Below are 25812 nucleotides of genomic sequence, written 5' to 3'. Positions count from 1 at the left end.
CAATAATAAAAGCTTGCATTAATTTTTAATCATTAGAACTGTTTTCCCCAAAAAGCTTCTGCTTGCTCATTAAGTTGCAGCAAAGCTCATATGTTTCCAGTTATATAAAAAGATGCAATTTAAATCCACGCACAGATGATCAAACAAAACTCAGTGAAATAAAAGACTGTTTTAAGAATGGTGTTGTATGTCACAAAATACCATAGTGCGCACATGTACAAAATAGTCATGTAGCGTCAAGAGCCCCACCTCAAATCACTTATCCATCTCTGAAACACATCCAGGCTACAATTTCTAATTTTAAGCATATTTAAAATGTTGTTTAAAGTCTAGACTAACAATCTTCTGTGGTTCAAATTCACACATTAAAAAAGCTGCTTTGCTATGAAACCAAAACAATAGCATAAATACTCAGAACATAGATCACTGAAAATCCCTTTCACAAAACTTATCACTTAACCAGAAGAGGTTGCTAAAAATAAAAAGCAAGGAAATGTGGAAAATGCTTTTTCCCCTTCTACAAATCAAGACTAAGGTGCAGGTTCTGTGTTATCAGAAGCTCAGGGCAGAGAGGCTGCAATAAGAGGAGCAGACTGGCAGTAATCAATTCTACTTTGGACGTGACTACATTTATCATTTTTTCCTGAGCCTTTTTTGGTCAATTATGCACAAAGCATAAGTGTGTCAGTTATCATCCATTTTTTCATTAATAGCTATATTTTTCTAACTATTTTCCATCACAGTAGTTGCTCCTATGGCAACACATTCTCTAACATTCATTCCTTGAGAGTGACCGCACTAATGCGAGTGGAAGACAATTGAATGGGGCAGCCTGCATCCGTCCCGTTTTCCGTTAGGAAAGCATGTAAGCAATTGGACAACTCTTCTGATTGCCAATATTTCGATATTAAAAAAAATATCACCTATGACCAGTAAAACGCAGTATCTGCAATTTAAGAGAATGAATGGCAGGTGATGTCAAAATTTTCATAGTACTTCTATAAAAAGTGCTATGGAAATACAGATGATTACAGCATTCCAGATTTTATACTACTGGATGTTATGTATTGGGAGAATACCACTGGTTACATCTGGCTATTTCTGGGGAAGTTTGGGGCTTTTTTTGGCTGGTTGGTGGAATTTTTACTTTCTAAGGGTATTGGGTTTGTATACTGCCTGCCCTCTTGCTCCTCCCAGTAACTTCTGAATTCTTTGCATAATTCCAACAATTTTTTTTTTAATAGAAGGTTGGAATTTCTCAAAAAATATTAGTTTTATATCCAGCAAGGGGCCAAAAACCCTCATAAGCATCCTTGAGAAAAAAAATAAATAAATAAATCCAAACATCCAATATTGGATGAGAATCTTCTGATACAGAGATTTTTTTATGCAATTTCGTTCCTCATTAGACAACAGAGAATCTAGCCATGTGAAAAAGCTACTGAAACACAAGCTTCATTAGTGCTGTTTCTCCTGGATATACTCTCAAATACTCAGACTTCTTTGTTTTGGTTTGGTTAAGGAATTGAAAGGGGGATGACAAAAGGGAGCAAATTATACGTATATTTGGTTCACTTAATTAGATTAGCTTTCCATTAGACTTTATGTGACAGTTTTTTAAAGCAAATGTTGCCTGAATATTCATTTATAGATATATAAACGTGTGTAGAACACAGCACTTCATTCTTTGGATGACCAAGAAAACTGCGCTTGCAAAAATTAAAACTAATCATGTCCCAGAGTCTCTTCAACTGAAAATCTGAAAGAGTAATTGCTGCAGCATGCTTAGGAGACTGATCCCTCAACCCCTGCCATGCCAAACCCATTATCACCCCAAAGGGGATAATAACTGTCATGCCTAGTCTCAAGCACAAGTACATTTGTTAGTGCACTGACTGATACAGAAAATAAGGTCTAGCGTAAGAGATGTTTCACACTTAAGTGTGCTAATGAATCAGAGTGACAGGAGAGTTTTAACCTTCACAGAGCAAAGGAGTTGTTTGCTAACTAGTCAAGTAGAGGAAATAAGAATCTAACCAAACAGACAGTTATACATAAACGCAAGGAAGTAAAACAAAGTGTTTGTTCTTGTTGTTTTCCAGTACAGAAGTAAGAGCTTGAAAATCTCCTGCATAAGTAGGAAAGATGATTAGTTTCAGGGTGAAAGAAAAGAATCTGCCTGGACACCTTGGTAGTCTCCTAAGCAGAGGACTGGCTACAACAGCTGAACCAATTGCACCTAAAGGATGATTCCAGTGAACAAATTCTCTCATCAGTCAGGTCTTGGATTGAGGCTCAAAAACAGACTCTCCCAAAAGGCAAGACGCAAAGGTGAAAGGTAAGCACAAAGACTGAAATCTAGACTGACAGAAGTTCAACAGACTAAGGAAAATGTTTGACAATCTATACTACTGCTGCACACATGGCTCAGTACAAAGGGAAACAATGGATACGGGCATCTTTTTAACAAGTTTTCAAAGAACAGCAACAGTGGTCCCAGACACAGTATTATGGAATAATGCTTATTCACTTTTATTAAAAACAGATTACTATTTAGTGTAGCAATGTTTTGAAATATATATTTCTTTCCATGCACAGAAAGATTATTTTCCAATACCTGTTCCTTTTGCTTTTCACTTACATTATGCACCTTCCTGCATTTCTGCAGGTTTTTTGTTTGTTTGTTTGTTTTTAAAACTATGTATCCTGGCCTTCAAAAGGCTTCAGTTGTGTATTTCAGATTTAGGTAGGTTTACTGTTCTGTATCTTCACATACTAGTCCACTGTCTAGAGATTTTCTTCAGTTCCAAAGATCCAAAATTTCTCTGGGTACAAACAAATCAATTCTGCTATACACGTACAGTGGACATGATGCATTTGGAAAGCCTGGGAGCAACTAGGTAGGTATGTTACACATTAGTTACTTGTGAACGTGCTGAAGTTTAGCCCAGCACATTCTGACTGCAGCACATACACTGTAGATCTTACAAGTCCCAAAGGCAGATTTTCTGCACAAATTTCTGCCCAGGGAATCCTAGCAAAAACATGGTAAGTCTAAACATAAAAATTTCAATTGGTGAGAGTGAGAGAGGTACATTCATACCTTTCATGTAAGAGCAAAAAACACATTTGAAGGCAAATAAAATAAGAGAATTAGATCTCCTCTTCTAGAGCTCTTTCAAGTTCAGAAACATTTTCAGTTGTCTTATTTGCTTGAGAAAGAAAAACAGGAAGACACACTTCAAACTGGAATATCCACTGATATCTTTAAAACTAGTTCAAAAATGAGTAATAAACATGAGGAATTAAAAAAATGCTCTACCAAAGTTGATGACTAAGATGACTAAGACTTTTTCCACCAAGAAAGCAGACTACAGCAATTTTATGACTCCTCAAATTCCAGGCACTTCTTATAGTCCCTAATTTTATTTTATTTATTCTAACACTCCATGTCTCGTGGTACCCCACAGACATCCTTACTTGCTGAAACCAGTTCTGCCCTTTGTACAACCACCTTGTCATCTTTTATTGAGTACTTATAGGAGACAATTTAAAAATTCAACTATTATACAGTTGTGCAGTGAGAAGTCTGAAAGTCCTTCAGCTATTTCCATTTTTTAAGTTTTAATTAAAAGGTTTCAGCTTTAAGAGTTATTAAGATTACAATGTTATGGCGAAAATACATCAAACAATAACAAAAGCAATAAAAATACACAGCCTGAAATGCTTTAGTATAATGTTAAGATACGTGCAGGAAAAATAATGTGCAACCTGTATAAAGAGAAGAAAAGAGTAGTTCTGGAATATAGTTCATGTTGTAAGAAGGATAATAGTTTCGTTTTAGTGAATGCTGAAAAGCCACAAAGTACTGCAATGACCAATTCAGCAATAACGTTAATGGCTCCTATAAACAGCAATGTTGGAAAATGGAGCTAGATAAAAGGAGACATTTTAAAGAAATGAATCCATTCTCTTCTTCTCCATAATGAAAGTTATGTTCCCACTTTTTAAAAAAACAACTCTGCTATGAGTCATGAAAAAATGAAGTAACAATTACTTAGATATTTTCTGCTAACCAAAACCACACTTTTCAGTCTTTAAGGGATCATTTGTCCCTCAGACAACCACTCTGCTAAGACTAGACTATAAGTTATTGATGTTGTTTATGGAGGTGGAGGAGTGATTCCATCTGTCTGTGATGGGCACTGTAGGTTTTTAAAAGAAAATAGCCAATTCCAAACACTTCACTGATAGAATGCTCTCTGAAAGCTTGACCTGAACAAGCATGCTACTAGGTAACTGCTACTTACAACTCAGTCTCAGTAACTGATTTGTTCGTGATAATCATCTTACCCAGATGAACCTTACGTTGTGGTTTACATGTGTGTGGGATCTCTACGTTATCTATGCTAATAAAACATTAATCAAGGGCCAAATTTATAGCAGGCACTTTATAAGTAAGGTCAAGACAGGTCAGCCTCACATAATAGGAAACAACTACAGGCTAGATCTTAACACTGTAACTGAACACCCTTGTTACTTTACCTTGGCCCTTGGGATCAAGACTAGTAGCAAAATGTTTTTTCTGCCTCACAATGGTGTTTCCCTCACCATAAACTGAAATGCAACCACTAAAATGGTTGTTACTTCTATGTATTCTGAGAACATCCGTACATTTTAAAAGACAAATCTCAAACTGCCATTTCCCCTAGTTCTACAATGATAAAAAGATACTTATAGAACATTTTAATTTATGTGATAAATTATTCCGTTTTAACTCAGTAGCTGTCTTAATGCTGTAAAATTGATTTTCTATTGAGATTTTACTAGCTTAAGTTACTCACTAACAGAATTTAGGTTTAGAAAATGATGTTTCTTATAATACTCCTTAGCTAATTCATTAAGACATCTTAAAAAAATTCCTTCAGAAAAAGTAAATATTGCTCTTAGCCTGCCCCAGCAATCAATTCCTAACGAAGAAAATATTGATGGTTCTGAATACTCACTACAAGTTAAAGATCATGGTCCCATCACCTGCTCTGTCACTTTCTTTAAGTCCCACTAATATACATATATAGTTATTGATAGAACATTAAACCTAATTGGTAATAGTAACAGAATTTTTATACCTTAAAGCGACCCTTTTCCTTTCTATTTTATGAAGTAGATAGAAAATAAATGAGAAAACTGGAATCTAATTTTTGAGACAAAGGCTTATCTTACACTTCCTAGCTATAATGCCTTCCAAATATCAATTCCCTTCCTCAAGAGATTAGCCGAATACAAATTATAGTTTCAATGTTAACCAGTGCACAAGGACAGGAAGAAAGAAAATCCATGACACTGATAAGTGATATATTTAATGAAACCAAAGAGCATTCGCATTCTGCGAAATCTCTTACTTAGTATTAGAACTAAACAGAAATATTAAAGAATGTGATTTCACTCAAAGAAAAACTCAAAGAAAATGGGGAAAAAAAAAGCAGAAGCAAAATTCTTTTAAAACATTTCAAGCCACTTAACTTCCTAAAAGCTAAGGCAGAGTTGCTATCAAATATTGTGACTTACCTTCCTTCATTGACAAGCTCTATAAAGGCAAGGCCAGCATTCTTCTGTATTGAGTTTTGCCACTCCTGGGAGGGAAAAAAAAAATAAAAAAATATTGTTTAAAAAAGATGATCAAGAAACATTTGAACCACAAAGTCATGTACTTCCTTTTTCAATTCTGTTATTTTACACCACCAACAACAAACATAGATAGCATTAATTGTGCACTAATTAGTAAGCAAGCAAGAAACATCGCCAGCAAGAAGAAACAAAACAGTATCATTCACTCAGTTCTATTTTGTGGAGGGGAGAAGAAAATACAAAATCATCCCACAAATGACTCTTTTTCATTCTCTGTGTTGTGCACTAATTCTGAACTTACTCTGGTTCACTGATGCTCTTTGCCTTGGGTAATGTTAACATAATATTTCAAATCAGCGTAAGGCTCATTCTTCAAACGCAGACTTCTCTCATAACTTAAATACTATATTACATATATACTGATGATAATCTTCTCCCCTTAACAACATACTGCCACTTCTGCTCTAAAGATCTGGTTTACCAAATATTGCATTATTAACACCCAGTATATCTTACAAAAAAAAAAAACACATTGAAATAATTGTAACAGCAGAAAGACAGGCAGTGAACATTTCTCACCTCCAACAGAACCCTGAACTAGAGCAAAATTCTACATGTCCTAAACAGGTTGGTACAGGCTTTGCTGGGCCTCCAAAAGAGACACTGAAAAGCAACCAACTCAGATGATCTATCAATGGGGCTTGCTTCCCCTTTTGAAAGCTGACACAAAAGAAAAAATGGTCAACAAAACCACAACCAAGATTTTTAATCCTAGACTCAACAGCAGCAAGTTGACAGAGGTACAAAAAAAAATCAGGGTAACATGTGTGAACCTTAGATTTTGAAGAAAACGTACAGGCATCTGGATAGAACAGACTAGATATAACTCTTGATTTTAAAAAGTCCTAAGTTTTAAGTGAGTTTGTTTTCCTTCTAAACAAATAGAAAGCAATGCTTCTGTAGCAGACAGATACTTTAGTATGCTGTTCCACATCAACTTTCTTGATTTTTCACTATTTGTTGTAAGAAATAATAACCCTAATGGTCATTCTTTTTAAAAACCTTGTCAATTCCAAAACAGGCAAAAAAAATGCAAAACCACAAATACCTATTCAAATCAATTTCAGATTTCTAAATCTAGGAGTATTTAATAGCCAAGATATCACCAGAGCAGGTTTTTCACTACTCAGTTTTGCAAAATTCTATTACCTCTCTCAGTCAGTGACGTGAAGGTTTATTCAGACATACACAAAATACAACAGAAAAATGTTGTTTCTTTATGATTTCAGTCCCTATCCTTTCCACTCCTCCCCCCAAAAATAGATTTCCAGATTTCAAACACAGGGCATAGGTGACACTGATATTCCATGGCTTGAAACGTTTCCAGGATCAACATGTTTTTTATCATTTTTAAGCTGCAACACCATATTGCAATTTTGTAGTCAGAATTAAGAGTAGAATAATTGGAATTTGTGATGTATTATTCCTCATGAATTATAAATGTATTTCATTACTTTTTATATAACTAGTTTATATGCATTACTAGGCAAGCAACATTCTAAATGTCAGCTAGGTTCCATTTACATATTACCACGTATATTTTTGTTGGTGGTGGTGGTGATTTTTTGAGGTTATATCCTACTAGCAGCATTGGTCCTAATTGCTACATGTATTTTACTGATATTTCTCCCACCATCCTTTTTCCAGTTCTCTCTACTGCTGCCTTATGATCACCACTACATGACTTAAGGTTACTATGTAAGCTGTCTGAAATAGCTTTAAGAAACATTTATTCCTATTTAAAAAGCCTTTTAGGTGCTAATATTCTAAACAAAATAATCTACGCAACTAATTCTCACAAGAGGTTATTCTAATGTAATATCAAGTTGTAAATATTTAGCTTTGCATTGCAATAATTAAAATGATTGTTAGCTTAAATGTGTGAAAGCTCAAGAAAAGCAAAATATTTTTTTCTATTTATGACATCACCCATCTGTTGCTCTGTTAGTAATGTCTCTGCTCTTTAACAGAACTCACTACAGTACTTGAAAATTTAATTGGTGAAGATGGAGGTTGCCAAAAGTGAAAAGAAAGGGCATTTATCATGATACTTTTCAGCATTTTTCTCTACATCAGACATCATCAAAGGCGGTATTAGTCTAAACAATTTCATAAATCACAGCTGAACACACCCTAAAGCTAGTTTTAATAGCTGAAAGAAAAGACTAATGGTCATCATCTTTCATGATCCCTTCAATATTTCCCCACAGTGTATGTTCTCTCTCAAACAATTATACTCAGTATGCATATTGCATTATTATATCAACATCTTAGTTATCCATCTCCCAAAGGCATTAGGGAAAAAACACGTTAAAAGCCTCAAACTCAACCACTAATGCAACTAAATAACTACAAAACACATTTCAGCACTTTCCTAAGGAAGGACTGTAAGGGAAGATCAACAAAGTCAATAATTTCATACCTGTTCTAAGCTGTACTTAATTGACCATCATTTCCTATGGCTATAAATGTTTAGTAACTGAGAGACAATCTACTTTTAATGTTTTTGGTCACTGTAGACTGAGAATAGTGAAGCAGAAAAGAAAAAAACTAGAAGCACTGAATGCCATCACAAATAGCTACAATTAAAACCAACCATTACAAGAAGACAAATAAGAAATTACATTTTATTCAAATACTATGTCTGACATGGAAATTTCTTAGCTCATTATTGTTTCACCTACTTCCTAAATGGAATCTATAAACACTTGCATAAGTACTCTAGATAAAAGTACTATATCCTTTCCTGAAATGGTGTTTCAAGTCTCATCTGAATTATACTTCTACATGGAATAATACATTACATTTCCTGTAGCTACTGTACAACTCTGACAGAAGAAAAGCTATATCCCAGTCCCCTATAGCACCAATTTTATATCGTCAACAAGTTTCATTAACACTTTCTTACTGAGAGCACAAAGATCATTAAATGAAAACATTAAACAGTACTAGTCTTAAAACCAACCTTTCAGGAAAAAAAAATCTCCCTTAAAGTTTATATTATGACCTCCTGTTGCCCCATTTGAGCCCATTTAAAAGAAAAAAAAAATCTATTTAACAGTGTTAGTTGGTTGTTCTTTAATTAATCCTAACTAATCCTAGGATCACAGAATGGTTTAGGTTGGAAGGGAGTGAAGATTTTCCTCCTAAATCTCAATCTCCCCTCTTTTAGTTTAAAACCATTTCCCCGTGCCATGTCATTATCTGACCAAGCAAAAAGTTGCTCTCCATCTTTTTTATAAGCCCCCTTCATTTTTATAAGCCCCCTTCAGGGCTGCAATAAGATCTCCCCAGAGAGAGCCTTCTCTTCTCCAGGCTGAACAGCCCCAGCTCTCTCAGCCTTTCTTCACAGGTGAGGTGCTCCGGCCCTCTGATTAACTTCATGGCCCTCTTCTGGACCCACTCAAACAGCCCCACATCCTTCTTATGCTGAGGGCCCCAGACCTGGATGCAGGGCTCCAAATGAGGCCTCCCAAGGGCAGAGCAGTGGGGCACAATCCCCTCCCTCGGCCTGCTGGCCACTCCTCTGGTGATGCAGCCCAGGATGCAGTTGGCCTTCTGGGCTGCAAGTGTGCCCTGCTGGCTCATGTCGAGCTTTTGATCCACCAGAACCCCTAAGATTGTATTTACCCACACAAGCCTAAAAGCCTTTTCTACAAGCAGCAGATATTAGGAGCCAGTTTCAGAACAAAAAAGCATGAGGTAGTTCTTTACACATTGCATTACAAGCCAGTGGAACCTATCACCAAAGGATGCTGTGCTGCCTAAATGTTCAGTAGGATCAAGATAAGACTGCACAAGTGGATGCAATGAAAATTCACTGATATTCAGTAAATACACAGAAACTACATCCAATTCAGAAAATAGCCCAAGTTGAAAAGAGTTGGAAGGGGAATAATACTCATGAAGGAGTGTCGTACATGCTTGCTTTGTTTTATTCTTCTTGAGCATCTCTCTTTGGGTCCATAGAAAGAGATAAAACAGTAAGCAAGGTGGAACCCTTATCTCACCCAATATAGGCATTTTGTAACTCTAATCACTCAAATACCCAGAAAATTTTGTTGGTTTGCAATTTGAAGTGTTCGCATGTATGCGGTAAATGTACATATCCTTCCTCACCCATACATCTCTAAGAAAGAAACATAACCATACTCCAAACAATTAACCAACTGTATATGTTCTTCAAGCTATATAAAAATATTTGTGAGTCCAATCCATCAACTGGTCTGACTGCTAAACAAATAATTATGCACCTTGAGCAGAACATTCAAAAAACTCCAATAGATGAAAACGGCTTTATTTTCTATGAGCAAATAGTACTACTACTGTTATTTGCAAGTCTTGTCTTATATACGTTTACATATATACACACATATATTCATACATAATTTCTCAAAAACTTCTAAAAATTTTCTGACAAGATTAACACATTGCACAATTAAGAACTGTATCTAATATTTGAAATGCACACTCGTAAGCAAGAAAACAAAAAGGAAATTCTTTCTTAATCTATGCTTCCTATAAAACTGGTGGAGTTTTAATAATTTATTTTGATTATGAAACAAATTAGAAAGATGACTTCGGTACTAACAAATATGAATGGCGCACTAAGGAGCAGGGTGGGAAAACGTGTTAACATATGACTAAGAGACATATTATATCCTAGACTAAAGGTCAAATCTGCATGAAAAACTTGCTCATAGAGAGATACACTAATCTTTAAGTGCCTAAAGTAAACTATCAAGAACTTTTCAGCAGTGTTTGCACTTGGTGTCACCACTCTCTCAGCACCACATACACTACAGGCTTGAATGAACTCAGCAATAAAGAACATAAAGCAAAAAGTAGATTATATCTCAGCTGGGTTCTTCATAATTAAAAAAAAGCTAGACTGCATGTTAAGCAGAATAGCAGAATATTGGCAAAGATATAACTTGCAGAAAGTTTGCTTAAAGTATTTTAATCTACAAAACTCCATTAAAAAATGAAAAACAACATAAAACATTTGAAAATTCTTACCTAGAAACCCAATGCAGCGTTTTAATATAAAATTAACCCATACTAAGTAGTGTACAAAACAGCAAAATGTTGCAAGGATGTAGTACATTCTAAACGTAAGAGCAACAAGAAAACACATTTGGAGACAACCATATTTAGTACATTTAGTATTTACAGTCATATCTGAATTCCCAAATAAAAGTAAGGAAAAAAACAATAATGAAAGATATATCTGAAATTGAGACAAAAATAATTTTAGTAATTCTATTCATGTTCTTTTCCATAGATAATAACATCACTCTTGCTGAATCTTGACAGTTACAGAGAAAAGAGGTAGGTTACAAAAACATTTACTACTATCCCAGAACTCAGAACATTTTGTCAGGGTAAAACTTAACAAACAGCTTCGAATTTCTCAAATTTATCAAAAATCATCTATGAAAGCTTTAACATGGCATCAACATAACAAGTCAAGCTATCTGATTAATCAATACAGAGGTTCTGATTGCAATGAGAGTGATAAAAGTTACTCTAACCCTAGCCAGCTTCAAGCTCTCAACAGATGATCATCATTATGCGTCTATCACGGTTCCATATACTCAGGCTGTACAAATGTGTCCTATTAGTACATGGTCTGTCTGTTTGGCAACTCCAGTCTTAAGACAAATGGCAGCTGCTGCCCTTCAAGGTCTGAAGTCAAGTCCTCAGGGAATCTGAAAGCCCAACTCGAAAAATCAAGGCCTGTTCATTAGAGACTGCTCCAGGGGAAACTTGCAAGGCTGCCATTAGAACTATATAAAAGAGCTAATTATTTTTATAAGACTTCTAAACTATCAAACACACTCTGTTACAATAAAAAGTATTTACTGCTGGCATTCCATTAAAAAGAGATTGTTTTTTGTCAAAAAAATCAGCTAGTGACAATACAGAGCTAAAGTCTTTGTATTAAAAAAAAATTAATGAGTCTTCCAGGAGAAAGTTGTGTAAAAATTAACTAGGTGAGATAGTTTCTCAAGTGGATGCATAACATCAAGAATATTGTTGTGGCAAAACATTCCAAATACACTCAAATCTTTCTAATGAACTCTAAATTGGGTTAAGATTGTTTGTGTGACTATCTGCAGCTGAAAAGGACAAGTAACTCAAGAAAAGTGAGATCACTAGTTGCAAGACTGACTGAAAAGAATCCATAATATTCTTTATTTGTTTCAAACTTGTACTGGTAACTAACAACTGAAAATGCTAAAAGTACACAAATGCACTGATAAACTACTTAAAAAGGCACCGGGCCCCATTGGCATCAAGCACCAAGACGAACTGAAAACCGAAAGTAAGCTGTTTCAGTGTTTTCCCTTTGATAAAACATAGAAACAAAGGTTATAACAACAACAGTTATTTTCAGAAAATGTACTCTAGGGAAGTGTTAGAACACTTCTTTTAAAAAAATCATAACCACAATTATTTACTATTTTAACTGTGGAACCAAATCAAAGTTTTTTTAATGAATTATTTTTCCAGCTGCGTGGCATGACAACACTGTATTGAATTCTAATGGTATAACAGATCACTGCTATAGAGTATTTATTACATAGTATTTATTGCAAATCTTTTAAAAGTGCTATATGAAATTCATTAGTGTTCCTTAATCAATTCTTGGATCAACATGCACATTAGCTTCCGACAGCCTAATTCAAAAAAGCAATTACAACCCTAGTCCTTATGTAAAAGGATGACAGAAAGAAACTATGTTGAACCAGTTAAAAAGAAAGAAAATGTAAAGAAAACAGATTAGGAATGATTTATATCAAGGCCTAGTGCTGAAGTTAATTACAACTAACCCAATAAAATAGTTCCTTTATTATTGTACAGCAAGTAATAACCTTAGACGCAGAAAACAGAACTCTTTGCTGACTTTTGCATGCTCAATTCCACAGCACACTACATTAAGAATTAAACAAGCAGTAAATAAGCCATAGAGAAACAGCAGGGTTTTTTTGGTTTTGTTTTTTTTTTTTTTTTTTTTTTTTTTTTTTTTTTTTTTTAACTAAAAGCAGAAGACTCCCCTGCTGTTTAACCATTTGGGATACTCCATGTAAACAGAACTTCCTATAAACCGGTATTATGTTGTTAGTGGTAAATGCCTAAAATTACCTCATAATGTGAGTTTAATTTCAAGACTTAGAAGTTTGAGTCTGAGTCACAGTAATTTTTTATAGATTCTGAAAATAAATTATATGCACACAGAGCTGGATTAGTTTGCATACTGGCATGCTACATTCCTCACTGAAACACTAAATAAACTGTCAGCATGTCAGACAATGCCTTCTATGCAATGAGATTATATTTGAAGTGTCAACTGCTGTCTTCTCTACAAACTGCAGCATCCATCCTGAAAGCTATGCATTATGAAAGTTACACTACATAAGATACTACAGTATATACTTTTAGGTACAGCCATAAAATTTTGGCATAAGTTGCAGTTACCATAATTTAAGGCGATACTAAATATTCTTAAAGCAGGATTTTAATAATTTTTTTAAAAAAATTAAAGTTCATTAAAAATTATGAAATTATAACTGTCAGAATAAATAGAATGCTACCAGTAATGGCCATCACAGCATAGAACCTGCATATCACCAGAACTCACAAATTTCATTTTTATATCTGTGGAAAAAACTATGAGCATGTACATGAAAAACGTTTATTACATGCCATTTGTAGCAATTCAAATTGTGACTTGATGCATAAAATTAAATCCCTAGAACCAACGTTGCACTGACATGAGAGAGATAAGTCTATGTTAAACTCCAGCTCCTCTACGTTCCCACTACAGCAACAAACTGTAGAATGGGAAAAAAACGAGTGAGTGGATCACTGATTTCAGGTCCACATTCCTGATGGAGGAAGCAATTTGCCTGGGCAGCCTCTCCCCTTTCTCTCTCCCACTAGCAGGCTGTTGCCATGACTCCTCATGAAACGACATTAGGGGTCAGGTTTGAGTTCATCTAGCAGCAAACCTTTTCCACTGCAGTTTCCTCTTCAGGTTCTGTAACCATCAGATATTTTCAATGCAAAGATGAAAGTCAGTAGCTTCGGGAAGAACTAGAACAGAGATCTTAAACATGGAGAAAAAGTAAAAAAGCAGTTCTGCAAATACGCAGAAATGGAAAGCAAGAAACTATAAGTCAAATGAAATGAGTCAGAAAAATAGAAGTAAGGAAAAGGGACAACATGAGACAGACAAAAGGAATAGATGTGAACAATCGAGCTGCAGTACTAGCGTCTTTTAATGGTGAAAGGAAAACAAATCAGAGAATGGCAAGAGTATAAGGCAACTGCCTCTTGATCAGTGCTTATTGTTTGACTGTAATGTTCATTCCTGAGATTTGGCAAAACCACTGCATGGAAAAAAAAATTGTTGCCCAAGGTAGACTACTAGTCATGAAGACAAGAAAATCACAATATACTTACTGCTGCACAGTTGTGCTACTAGTGACAGACTGATCCAACTGATAGCAACATTCATCATCATCACCAAAGAGCAGCAACCTTCCTGCTCAATGTGTTATATGCTTTATCTAAATAAATTTAACCACTAAAAAAACTCAATACATATATGGTGAATGCTATTTTGGAACTGAAAGCCCTTTATTATTAACCTTTTCCCCAGATGTAGCTTAGTTTCAACTTATAACCTTATGAATACAAGCAAACTTTGAGGGAATGAAACCAAACTTGATAAACCACTCCCACTTCTTTTCTCAAAAGACAGGATCTCCAAACCTGTCCCTCATCATTAAAACATCCTAATGCAGACATTTTCAGAAAAGATTTAGGAAAAAAAAGAATACATGATAAACAATTTTCTGCTCCTTTCACTACAAATTTTCCTGTGCACTCACCAAGTAAGTTCTCCAAAATGAAGAAGTACCACCACTTTATTTACACATTTAGATTTACACACATATTTAGGTAGAAATAAAAATAAATGTCTATATGGAAATTGTTAGAAAGCACTGGAAAATCCATTTGATTCTTCTGAATCAAATTTGACTCAGAACTAGGACCTAACACCTAACAGACATGCACCTCCATCATATTCATGGCTGCATTATCCAAAATAAGATATTTTTCATTTGAACGAGTTTTCTTAAAATATTTATAGAAAGATTAGTTAATCATCAACATATTTGATGAGACAGATATTTTTCCAATTGCAGAGAAACATAAAAAGGCACAGACTTTGGCACAGAAGGCACAGAAGTTGTAAATAAGTCTAAAGCTTAGTCTACAACTGAACATCACCACTATGCAAAGCTCCTACTGCCATAACTCTCAGCAAACACCACCACTCTCCAGATGTTTCTGAAACAGTTTTGCTTGCAGACAATGGAGAGAAATGATTTGGTTTGTTAACATGAACAAAAATGTTCACGCACGTGTGATTAGTATGAAGTCAGAGACAACCATTGCCACCCTCTGAACTTTCCATAATCCCACCCCCCTCCCCTCCACTAAACCTCTTTCCATAGTCTCAAATTAAACAGACTAGCTGTAAAACAGCAGGGTGTCAAATTAAGGCACGCTTTATTTTCAGAGGTCTCCACACTTTGTGGCTGACTTCCTGGCAGGAAGAGTTCCATTTCAGTGCAGAGCCCCATCAGCAGGGAGCTCACAGAATTAAGTGCCAGTTGATATTACTTTGTTTTGCATTTGCCACCCATGAGAATATTGTTCAAAGATCTAGTTATAAAGTCAGCATGGTATCATCCTTCTGACTAGACTGCCAAGCCACAGGGTGTGCTCTCACTGCACAAAACTCACCTTAAATGGTGGTGTTTTTTTAAGTCCTAGTGTGCTGGTGAAGCAACAGGATACCTTTTTTCTTCAGAAAAGTCTTGCTTCTGTAGCTAAATTATGTTCCCTTACTTTTGAACATCTGCAGCAGTGTACATTCGGGGAGATGAAACTGACCTGTTCCCCTCTCAGACCCCCAAAATTCACATTTAAGTTACAATATCCTCTCTCCTCCCTGAACAGAAAAAAAATTATACATTAATCATACTTTCAGCCTAGTTTTAAATTCTAAAGGCTAATATTTTTAGCTGTAGTGGACATGTTTGCTATTAAATTGCCATTAACACCACAGCCTGGATTCCTGACCAAATTCAAGTAATTTTCATTTGATAAGAGAAATTTTCCCAGTAAGAGTCTGCATCATCTGAAAAGCCTACAAAACAACCACTAATGATAGTGTGCATATATATGTATATAAGCATATATCACCAAAAAAAAGGCGGGGGGGAGAAGGGGAGGAAAGAGGTGGAATTCCTTTTTTTCCCCCAGCACTTTACTGATGGTAAGACTTACATTTTAGTAAGATGACCTTAGGAAAGTTCATCTCCTTCTCTTCCAGTATGGCAAACTATTTCTAAGAGGGCTTTTGTGCTTTTTTTTAACCCTACCTTCTACGTTTCCCTCTATCCGAAGTCTGCAAGTCATGCTGACGAGTGTATTGTCCTGAGAAATAATGCATCATGTAAATCCACACCAAAACATCATGGCTTTACTACACCTATCCACTTCTACCTGTCTATACACCTTCTCAGTTGAATATTTAGCACGCATGCCAACTTCCTTACATATACTTCTTATTTTTGTTCAAAACCCCAAAACTCACTCACTTTCCAAAAAACTGCAATGTAGTATAGAATAAAAAACAACAGTTCTTTCACACTTACCTTCTCAGTCTCATAGCCTGCTTTTATTAAGTACTTCAAAGTAAAGTTGCTGAAAATTACATAGGGCATTTTCCAAATGGGTCATAAGTAGGTCTACAGAAAGTGATTTTTTATTAGGAAGCCATTTCTATTGCTTTCGTGATTATTTATATCTAATATGCACAAACACGTATCCCATTTAATACAAGTATGACAAAGATCATATACTGTTCTGTTTTCCACATGCTAAATGTAACACATCATAGATTTTACTCACCTTAAAATTCCACATCATATATTCTGTCTCTAAATTGGGGAGTGAGGAAACCTTTAAAGCATCTCCTAGACTAAGAATTATGGAAAGATATAAGGAGATAAAGCCAAAGCAGTATCTTGTGCATTTTAACTACTGTGACCACTACTTGTCGGGATACAACTAAAAAGCGCTTATTGCATCAAGTCAAAAATATGCCACTTACTATTCATACAGTATTGGCAAATCATTCCCAATACATTCTAATCTTTTTCCATACTCAAAGCAACAGATTAGTTTAAATTATACACTTCTTTGATTTCTATTACTAAGCAAACTGTCAATATACACCCACTTCACAGACTTATGAAAGAAACCATTCCCTCTATTAGTTTATTTTAAAAAAAAAAAAACTTGGCAGTGATGGACACAGAGGTTTTAGAGTCCTGTAAGCCATACTAAGAGCTAACAAAACATATTATTCCTGAAGCCAGCAACTACAACTAAGAATAAAGACAGAGCTTGAACATATCTTAAGTGTAGCAAACTAATGTGGGATCCACGAAGTGCAAAGCTTAGTGATTATTATGAAAAAGTCCTTTTATGAAATTCCTATTTAAACAGGTTAGAATGGCTCTTCAAGCAATTTCATTGAATCAGATAGGTTAAATATTGCAGGCAATTATAAGCAATGCATGTTTCAAACAATTAAGAAAGCAATGGGAAATCAAAGTAGGAGTGAACTTCCAAGAGGAAAAAATGCATTAACCCTTTTTTCTCCTGCGGATTCTAAATCTATGCAGCACTTACATCAGAAAAAAAATATCCATAGTTAATTCCAAATGTAATTTCAACATACTCCAGTTCAAAGGAAAGGATTTCCAGCCGTTTCTATTTATTTAAATCTTATCAAAATTGCACTTCAGACAGTTATCTACCAAGCTGGCATCCAGTTTCAAACATTTAAAACATATAACACAGTTCAATGAAGCAAGCAGCAAAATATCTTTAGCATACGTAATCCTTTTGTAATTATTCCAAGTACCCTGCTCAATGATATATACCAACTATGAAAGTTCAGCACCCAAAGTGAGATTCTCAGAGATGTAGGAAATTTGTTCAGAATGATTTTATGAGAACTCAGGAAAGAAAGAAGCCATACTGTGTTTACAAATACGCAGATACACAAAGCATAACAGAGAATCCAAGGGATCTAGGCAGATTGCTATTTTAACTTTGTTTTGCTAAAAGAAAACTTACTGACAGGACAGTATCTAAAATCCAAGCACCAAAGGACTATGCTTAAGGGAGTCTAGATTCCACAGCTAAAGCTGTGACTGACCATTCACCACACAGCTCTCTGTGTCGATATCAAGTACCTTGTAATGCAGAAGAATGCAGAAACCCTCAGCTTTATCCCCAACACCTTACAGAGAAGAACAGAATGTCTTCATAAATCATAACCAAAGGTGGAAAGTATAACTGAGGACAAAGCAGATGAATCACAATGTTGATTTTACACACTGAAAGAGTTTAATTTCTTTCTAAACTGGAATCTTCCACATGGCCAGGTGAATGCCCTTAAGCTTTTGGACTACCAACTTCTTTGGGAGTTTCTGTTCAAATTTTTCCTCTGACTGACTATTCTGCTTGATGATAACAACAACTATTACTTGAAATATTAATTAAAGTGCAAGTCTTTTCTATGGGAGGACAGCACTGATAGCATGGTCACTGGCTACTCTGTGGGATCCATCTTCCACTCTACCTAGCTTTGATCAGTCTCTATCCTGGAAAACCAAGTGATTGGAGATAAAAATACACACTGAAAGGGGTAAATAACAAGAAGAGTTTTTTTGAAAAGGAAATAGTTTCCAATATAAAATCACTTGACTGAAAATATCCTGAAGTAGACTGTACATAAAGCTCACCAGACATTTCCTAATACCTTCCGTACAACAGCATTATAAAGATAGAATAAGAATCTTCCATTTTGTATGCCAGTTACACTGGCCGTGCAATATTTGTTACAAAATTGCATTAGGAATGTTCCTACTTCGACCTGCGTAACAACTAATAACATGCTTTATAATACGCCTAACTCAACTTGGTATGAAGTAGATCTAAGGCAGCTTCAGAATCTAGATAAACAATAGCAGAATAAGATGACTCAGGGGTCTGTCTTGGGACTGGTACTTTTTAATATCTTCATCAATGACATAGACAATGGGATCGAGTGCACCCTCAGCAAGTTTGCAGATGACACCAAGCTGATTGGTGCAGTCAATACAACAGAAGGAAGGGAAGCCATTTAGAGGGACCTGGACAAGCTTGAGAAATAGGCCCATATGAACCTAATGATGTCCAGCAAGCCAAAGCACAAGGTGCTGCAACTAGGTCAGGGCAATCCCAGACACGAGGGCAGACTGGGAGAAGAACTCATTGAGAGCAGCCCTGCAGAGAAGGACTCGTGGGTTCTGGTGGACAAATGCTCGACATGAGCCAGCAGTGTGTGCTTGCAGCCCAGAAGGCCAACTGCATCCTGGGCTGCCTTACCAGAGGAGTAGCCAGCAGGGAAGAGGGAAGTGATTGTGCTCGTCTGCTCTGCCCTTGGTAGGCTGGAGTGCTGTGTCCAAGTCTGGGGCCCCCAGCACAAGAAGGATGTGGAGCTGTTCAAGTGGGTCCAGAGGAGGGCCACAAGGATGATGAGAGGGCTGGAGCACCTCTCCTATGAAGAAAGGCTGAGAGAGCTGGGGCTGTTCAGCCTGGAGAAGAGAAGACTCTCTCTGGGGAGACCTTATGGAAGCCTTTCAGTATTTAAAGGGGGCTTATAAAAAACGATGGAGAGCAACTTTTTGCTCGGTCAGATAATGACAGGGCAAGGGGAAATGGTTTTCAACTAAAAGAGGGGAGATTTAGATTAGAAGTTAGGACAAAATTCTTCACTCATCTGAGGCACTGGAACAGGTTGCCCAGAGAAGCTGTGGATGCCCCATCCCTGGAGGGTGTTCAAGGCCAGGTTATATGAGGCCCTGGGCAACCTGATCTAGTGGGTGGCATCCCTGTCCATGGCAGGGGGTTGGAACTGGCTCATCTTTAATGTCCCTTCCAACCCAAACCATTCTGTGATTCTATGATACGATTCTATCACTTTGAATACTCTTGCTTCCTTCCACAGCTAGCTCATCTCTACAGAAGGCTAGGCTAGCAGATAGTGTTTAAATGTTCAAATTCTTCAGAATAACACAAGCTAATAAACATACAACATGTTTACCCACAACGCACCTGTGGGAAATGAATATTTTTGTGCACCTCAGAGCACTACTCTCATACTAAACTGGAAACACTGAATACTTCACATCTTTGCAAAGAAAGTTAACAAAAGGCAAACACCTATGGACACAACTCACAGAGCACCTTCTCCTGAACTTATCCATTTAGACTTTTGGAAGTCCTTTTTTCTACTTTTTATTTGTCACGGCGTTAATCCTTTCTATTTGCCTAATAAAGTTATGTTTCTAAGTATTTTATCACAAAATCAATTTATTACTCAAGGTTAGGGTTTGTTTGTTTTTACACAAATATAGCTGCATTCATCATTCATTCTTACCAGAATTATACTATCCAGACTGTAATCTTTAATAAGAAAAAGACACAAAGATAAAGCCATGCTGCTTCAAAGAACTAGATTAACTGCTATAGATTCTAAGTGGCCTTAAAGTGAAATTAAAATGTATTAAAATCAATATAAGGTCATTTGGCTGCAAAATTTCCTACAAAATCTGCCTTCTGTACCAAAATAAATACATTTTTCAGATCATGAGTCTAAAGGATTATTAGATCCCTTTAAACTAATTTTCAGCTATTAGAACACAAAGTAATTAGATGGAAAAATATCATCTTGATTAAAATGTCATCACCTAAATGGTGGGTCACAAACATTCAAACAGCATTTATTCTCTTAATAACTAAACCAATATATTGTTAGAGTTTTGGTGCTTCTGTTGATTTCAGCTGCCACGGTATCATACCGATATAGCCCGTTAGATAACCTCTACCCAATTCAGCTAAAACTTCACAGTGATCTCTATGACTATCCATCACATGGAATTGCACTCAGAAGTAAATTACGAACCAGTGCAGATCACAGTGCATCACCACAATACGTTCTCTTTGGACGTAACAAAAACCTAAAACCAGACATCTACATCAGCTAAAGTCTCCAAATAATTCAGAGGCTTACCAATTTTTAGTACACTGCAGAAATCCATTCCTGAGGTAATGAAATTGGATCATTGATACAAAGCTTAATTCCAAGTACAGAATACCCAGGAAAGCCTTAAAATCATGTGAAATTTTACAAACATCCAAGTACCAGGGTGAAGGAGGGGGATGGTGTGCAACAAGTGTGATGAAAATCAAAATCTTAACTACCATTATATCATGCTTCCTTGGGGGAAACACAAAATCCTATTGTTTGTTCACAGGTACATGATTGTGTGGCACATGTTGATATTGTTTAAATAATTATAATTCCTTCTTCTGCTTTAATGCTACTGATCAGTTTCTTTTCCTATTTTCTGCCTTATGTTAAGGCACACAGCCTTGAATCATGCTTTCCTCTTCAAAAAATATAATAATAATCCCCAAAACTATCAGCACAGCACATGACATATTCAACTGTAATCATCTTTCGTTGAACCATATGAACAGATGCTATACTTGCACACAAACTTCTGGAGCATCAGAGTTTATGCTTCCCTCTTACATCTCCTCAATGAAAGATGTACTTTATCAAGGCCTAATATAAATCTAGCAGCTCAGTTATGTGGTTGTATTGCAATACACCACATACATATTTCCAGAAGATAAAATACCTAGAGATTAAATGTATTAAAGCATTGGTCTTGGTTTTCTAAATCCCATCACCTGTTAAGGATGTGTCCTTAACCCCTTTGAAACAACAGAGGCCAGAAGAGGGAGGAACCACACAGCTTTTCTACACTGAACCAGCAAGTAGGGTGTGTCTGTGTGTGTGTGGGAGGGTTGCTGTTATCATAAAACATTATGCAGTTTTTGTTAATTTTTATTTGCCAAACTTCTATAAAGGTTGGGTGGCTTTCCACCTATTTTAGAAAATTTTACAATAGCAGAACAGTACTGGAGCCAGTTAGTGGAAGATTATGGGCTAGAAAATTTAGATGCAGTAGTAAAAAGCTCTCAAGTAAAATATGTATCCAACAAGAACCTAGTTAGTTCTCTTAAATATATTTCAGTGACAATTCAGTTGATTTACTACAGAAAAAAGGATGAAGAATTTTTCAAGAGCCGAAAATTCTATAAATTCAAAGGCATCAGGGAAAAAAACCAAACTTCCTTCACCTATTTTCGTACCTTTTCACCTTGGATCTACAATAATAGGATGAACATTTCATGTATGTGAGTAATGGAGAATTATTTTTTTTTTTTAGAAACTCCATGAGAGTATGGAAGAAAACAGTTTTTCCCATTTCAGTTAAGTATTTCAAGGAAAAAGCTGACAAATGAAAGGATGCACAGTAGGAAATTTACTTTATGGATAAACACACACTCATTCACATGTGCCCCTTTGAGTTTTAGGGCATTGAGCAAGAGTCATTTTAGATGAAAATGCTTTTTTCAAGGATGATATCACAGTTTCCCCGTGCAGAAACCTTGTCTCACAATAGCAGGTGAGCATCTTTAACATCCTGACGTCACTTATTTAAAAGGGATAGTAGACACAGGTCTTCACTCTTTTGGCTGGTTTAATTACCTCAACAGAATGCCAGGCCAGACTAGATGGTGCTTCTAGGTTCACTGTACTGTATGCATTTCTGATAAATGGGAAAAGAATAGATGACCTGGCAGAAGGCTCAGACAATAACATGTGATTTACAGGACATGAGTGCAGCTACTATAAGATTTATCTGACAGCCCTCTCCGATAGTGGACTGTTGAGTATCCGATGGAATGATTTCTAGTCTGGAAAGTCTGCTACTGAGTAGCCATACACATTATTTATTTATTAGATGTTTTGGGTTGAAACCATTTTTAAATGATGCACTTCACAATGCTCAGCCATAAATTTAGTTTTAAACCCTAGAAGGGAGGTAGTGTTATTGGAATGTGTGTCAGACTGAATTAGGATGAGCAACACAACGCGTTTATAAAGTGGCCTTGAATGCAACGTCGATTCTTTCAAAAATGATATTAATGTCAAATAAGCAGGAACACTTTGCAGTAATATTAAATGAAGGATTTCTTTATGTTTTGATAGATTTATATAAATGTAAGTATACACACAGACACATGTCTCAAAATGTAGTGTGTCTATCAAAACAACAACTTTTTTTTGTCTTAGAAAAAGCCTTTTGTCTGTATTTCAAACCACCTGTTTCTCCTTTTACTTTGTGTAAACCATAAAACAATGAGTCAAAATATAAACACAAAACCAAAACACGGAAGCAGTACACTTTTTCCAAATGCTTGCATACACAAAATTTAAACAAGAAAGGGTCTGAGCAGGGTGTAACAATTTCATAGAACTCTCATCATCTTGATTTTTTTCATCACTTCACCTGCGAGTTTCATTTTTTCATTTTTATGGGGAAAAAATTACTTGTGAGATTTTATTATTTTATTTTGCACTTCTGAGAAAGAAGAAAATATTCCAGTCATAAATCTAAATCAACATCTTTTAGAAAAACAAACCAAGTGCTTACTACACATATACAATGTTTAAAACTAATTTTCAGAAAGAGGTTAACAAAAACACCAAAGTTATTAATCAGAGCAGTCTTTCAATTTCACAATATGATGGCTGACAAATTTGTGAAGTTTTAAATCAAATTTGCAGATACTTACTTTGGAACTATGGCACATTATTTATGTGATTAAAAACTAGTTTTTGACCTGATCTTTTGATCTTTGGCACTTCATCCTCTCCATCTCCTCTTGAAAATTAATTAAAATTTTAGCAAAAGGATATCACTTCACTTCCCACCCTATCTTTGGCCAAAAGAGAAAAAAAAAAAAGAAAAAGAAAAAAAATCAATCAAGCTCAACCCCATCTCCTCCCAGTATCTGTAAAATGTCATCTTGAAATTCAATTTCATATCTCTCAGGCTTTCATGTAGCAAAAGACAGTTCACTTCTTAACAAAATAAATCACTTCTGTGATTGCCATCCTGACCTCTTTGAATTAGGAAAATTCAAAGTGAAAAATGTAATTATCACCCCAGAACAATCTGTATACATCTGGAGCTAATTTCAGATTCATTTCTCACGTCATTTTTCATATTGCGCCAAAAATTACAGCTGCTATGCAACTCTAAAAAGACTTCCAGGTCTTTGTGACTTTATTGGTTTATTTCTACTATTTCACAAAGAACAACCTCAAGTCTCTAAAACTAGCACTGCTAAGCAATCACTATATCCTCAATTTGATTAGATTAGTATTAAGTGGCACTGTGACACGTATGACAAATAGATGCATTAGAGCACGTCATTTATTCCTTATCCTTTCCACTTCCCAAAACCAAACAAGTGACATACAGTACAGAGCAAAACATGATTTTTAAAAGATTAGATTACCCTACCAAAAAAAAAAAAGAAAAAGTCAACCACTAATTATTGAAACAAGCAGCAAGCATACCAAAACCTAATTTTTAAAATGCTAACACCAAGCTGTCAGACACATATTTAGTACTCAGATTAGTTTTACTCTAGCACATTAATAAATTAATATTAAAACTTGCATATGAATTTCCTGGTAGCAAGGATTCTTTTTTTGGCTTATATCAGCAGCAAATTCATATTCTAGAAGTTGTGAACAATGTCCACTTGACAATATGTAAAATAACTAAATTCCAGAAGTTCCAGGAGGAATATTAAATTCCTTTCAGAGTAAAACTACTTTTTTTCTGTGGAAGATGGAAAACTAGATAAGCAAAGTTCTACATACGTTCATTAGTAATAAGCTCACTGGAAAACATAACTACTCTTCACTAGTTCATTGTAAAAATCTATTAGGTGTAATCTCCAGAAGTAATTGTTCTTATTGCATTTTATTGACAATGCAGACTATTGATTTTTCACACCTTCTATGATTCTTTCATTTGTATTCATGAAATGTCTATCAGCACACTCTAAATAAATTTGGCAATATAGGCACTAAAACGAATAAATCGATGTGAAGAAACATTAATTTTGCATTATCCTTATTCGTCAGGCAAGCAAACCATAAGGGTTGTAAATGAAGGTCAAAGGTTTTGAAATGGGTCAGAACCCTTGACCTCTAGACCAATACCATTCCCATTAAAAAAGGCTATTTTAAAGTTTTAAGTAGGGGAATTTACTACCAGAAAGGTATCATTTTTAAGGCACCAAAAGAAAGGCTCAATAAAAACATTCTTCCATTTAATTACAAAAAAAAAAAAAAAAGAAAGAAATAACCCAAAAGAAAACCCAATTAATTCCTTCATCACAATTTTAAGAAAGTTCCTCAGGGTGTTTATTTTCTATGCACAAGTAGAGGCGATTTTCAGGTTCTTAAGTATCTAAAACCACTTTGCTTTTAGGAACGTAGGAAGCCCCAAACAGCTGACAACCAGGACTGTTTTCTTATATTTTTCTCAAATTCTTATTACCTGTCATATCAATTAAGAATGACACGGTTTCAAAAGTATTTATCACTCATTTCATAACCTCGACACAAAAGGAAAAATTCTACTCATCCCAGAGGATTCAACATGCCAAGACACAGAAATCAATCTGGTTCTATACCCTTAATATTTTATTGATCCTATTTTATCTTACAAAAATGACAGCATAGAATTATGTCGGCATGCCGACATCGAGGTTATGTAAACGCTCAACAGTAAGGTAACATAAAACCCTTAGTGTCTTCTCTTTCCTACCCAATAGTCACAATTAGTATCAGAAAACTTTTTTAGGAAGTCAATAAGGCCTTGCATGCAACCTTTTTTAAATAATTACACAGTCTTAAAATTTCAACTGCAATTCCCATTGTGCTCAAAGACTGCAATTCAAACACTATGTAAATCTCACCTGAGAGCAAAGAAGCATCACTAGCTCCACAACTGAACTGCTAGATTTCATACACACGAGACC

General features: G+C 35.5%; 1 protein-coding gene across 3 annotated transcripts in view; it reads right to left on the bottom strand.

The window, feature by feature from the left end:
* The window catches only part of LRBA (LPS responsive beige-like anchor protein), a 400077-nt gene that overhangs the window by 269041 nt on the left and 105224 nt on the right, over nucleotides 1–25812 (bottom strand). For all 3 annotated transcript variants that reach the window (XM_080589383.1, XM_080589381.1, XM_080589382.1), the window contains 2 exons: nucleotides 25750–25811; nucleotides 5569–5633 (listed from right to left, as the gene is read on the bottom strand). In XM_080589383.1, the coding sequence (XP_080445509.1) occupies nucleotides 5569–5633; nucleotides 25750–25811 (127 nt within the window). The remainder of the gene's footprint in view (nucleotides 1–5568; nucleotides 5634–25749; nucleotide 25812) is intronic.

This window comes from Anser brachyrhynchus, assembly GCF_964034855.1.
Source record: "Anser brachyrhynchus genome assembly, chromosome: 4".
Lineage (NCBI taxonomy): Eukaryota > Metazoa > Chordata > Aves > Anseriformes > Anatidae > Anser > Anser brachyrhynchus.
The sequence above is the reverse complement of the archived record's forward strand: the minus strand, read 5'-3'. Positions and strand labels throughout refer to the sequence as shown.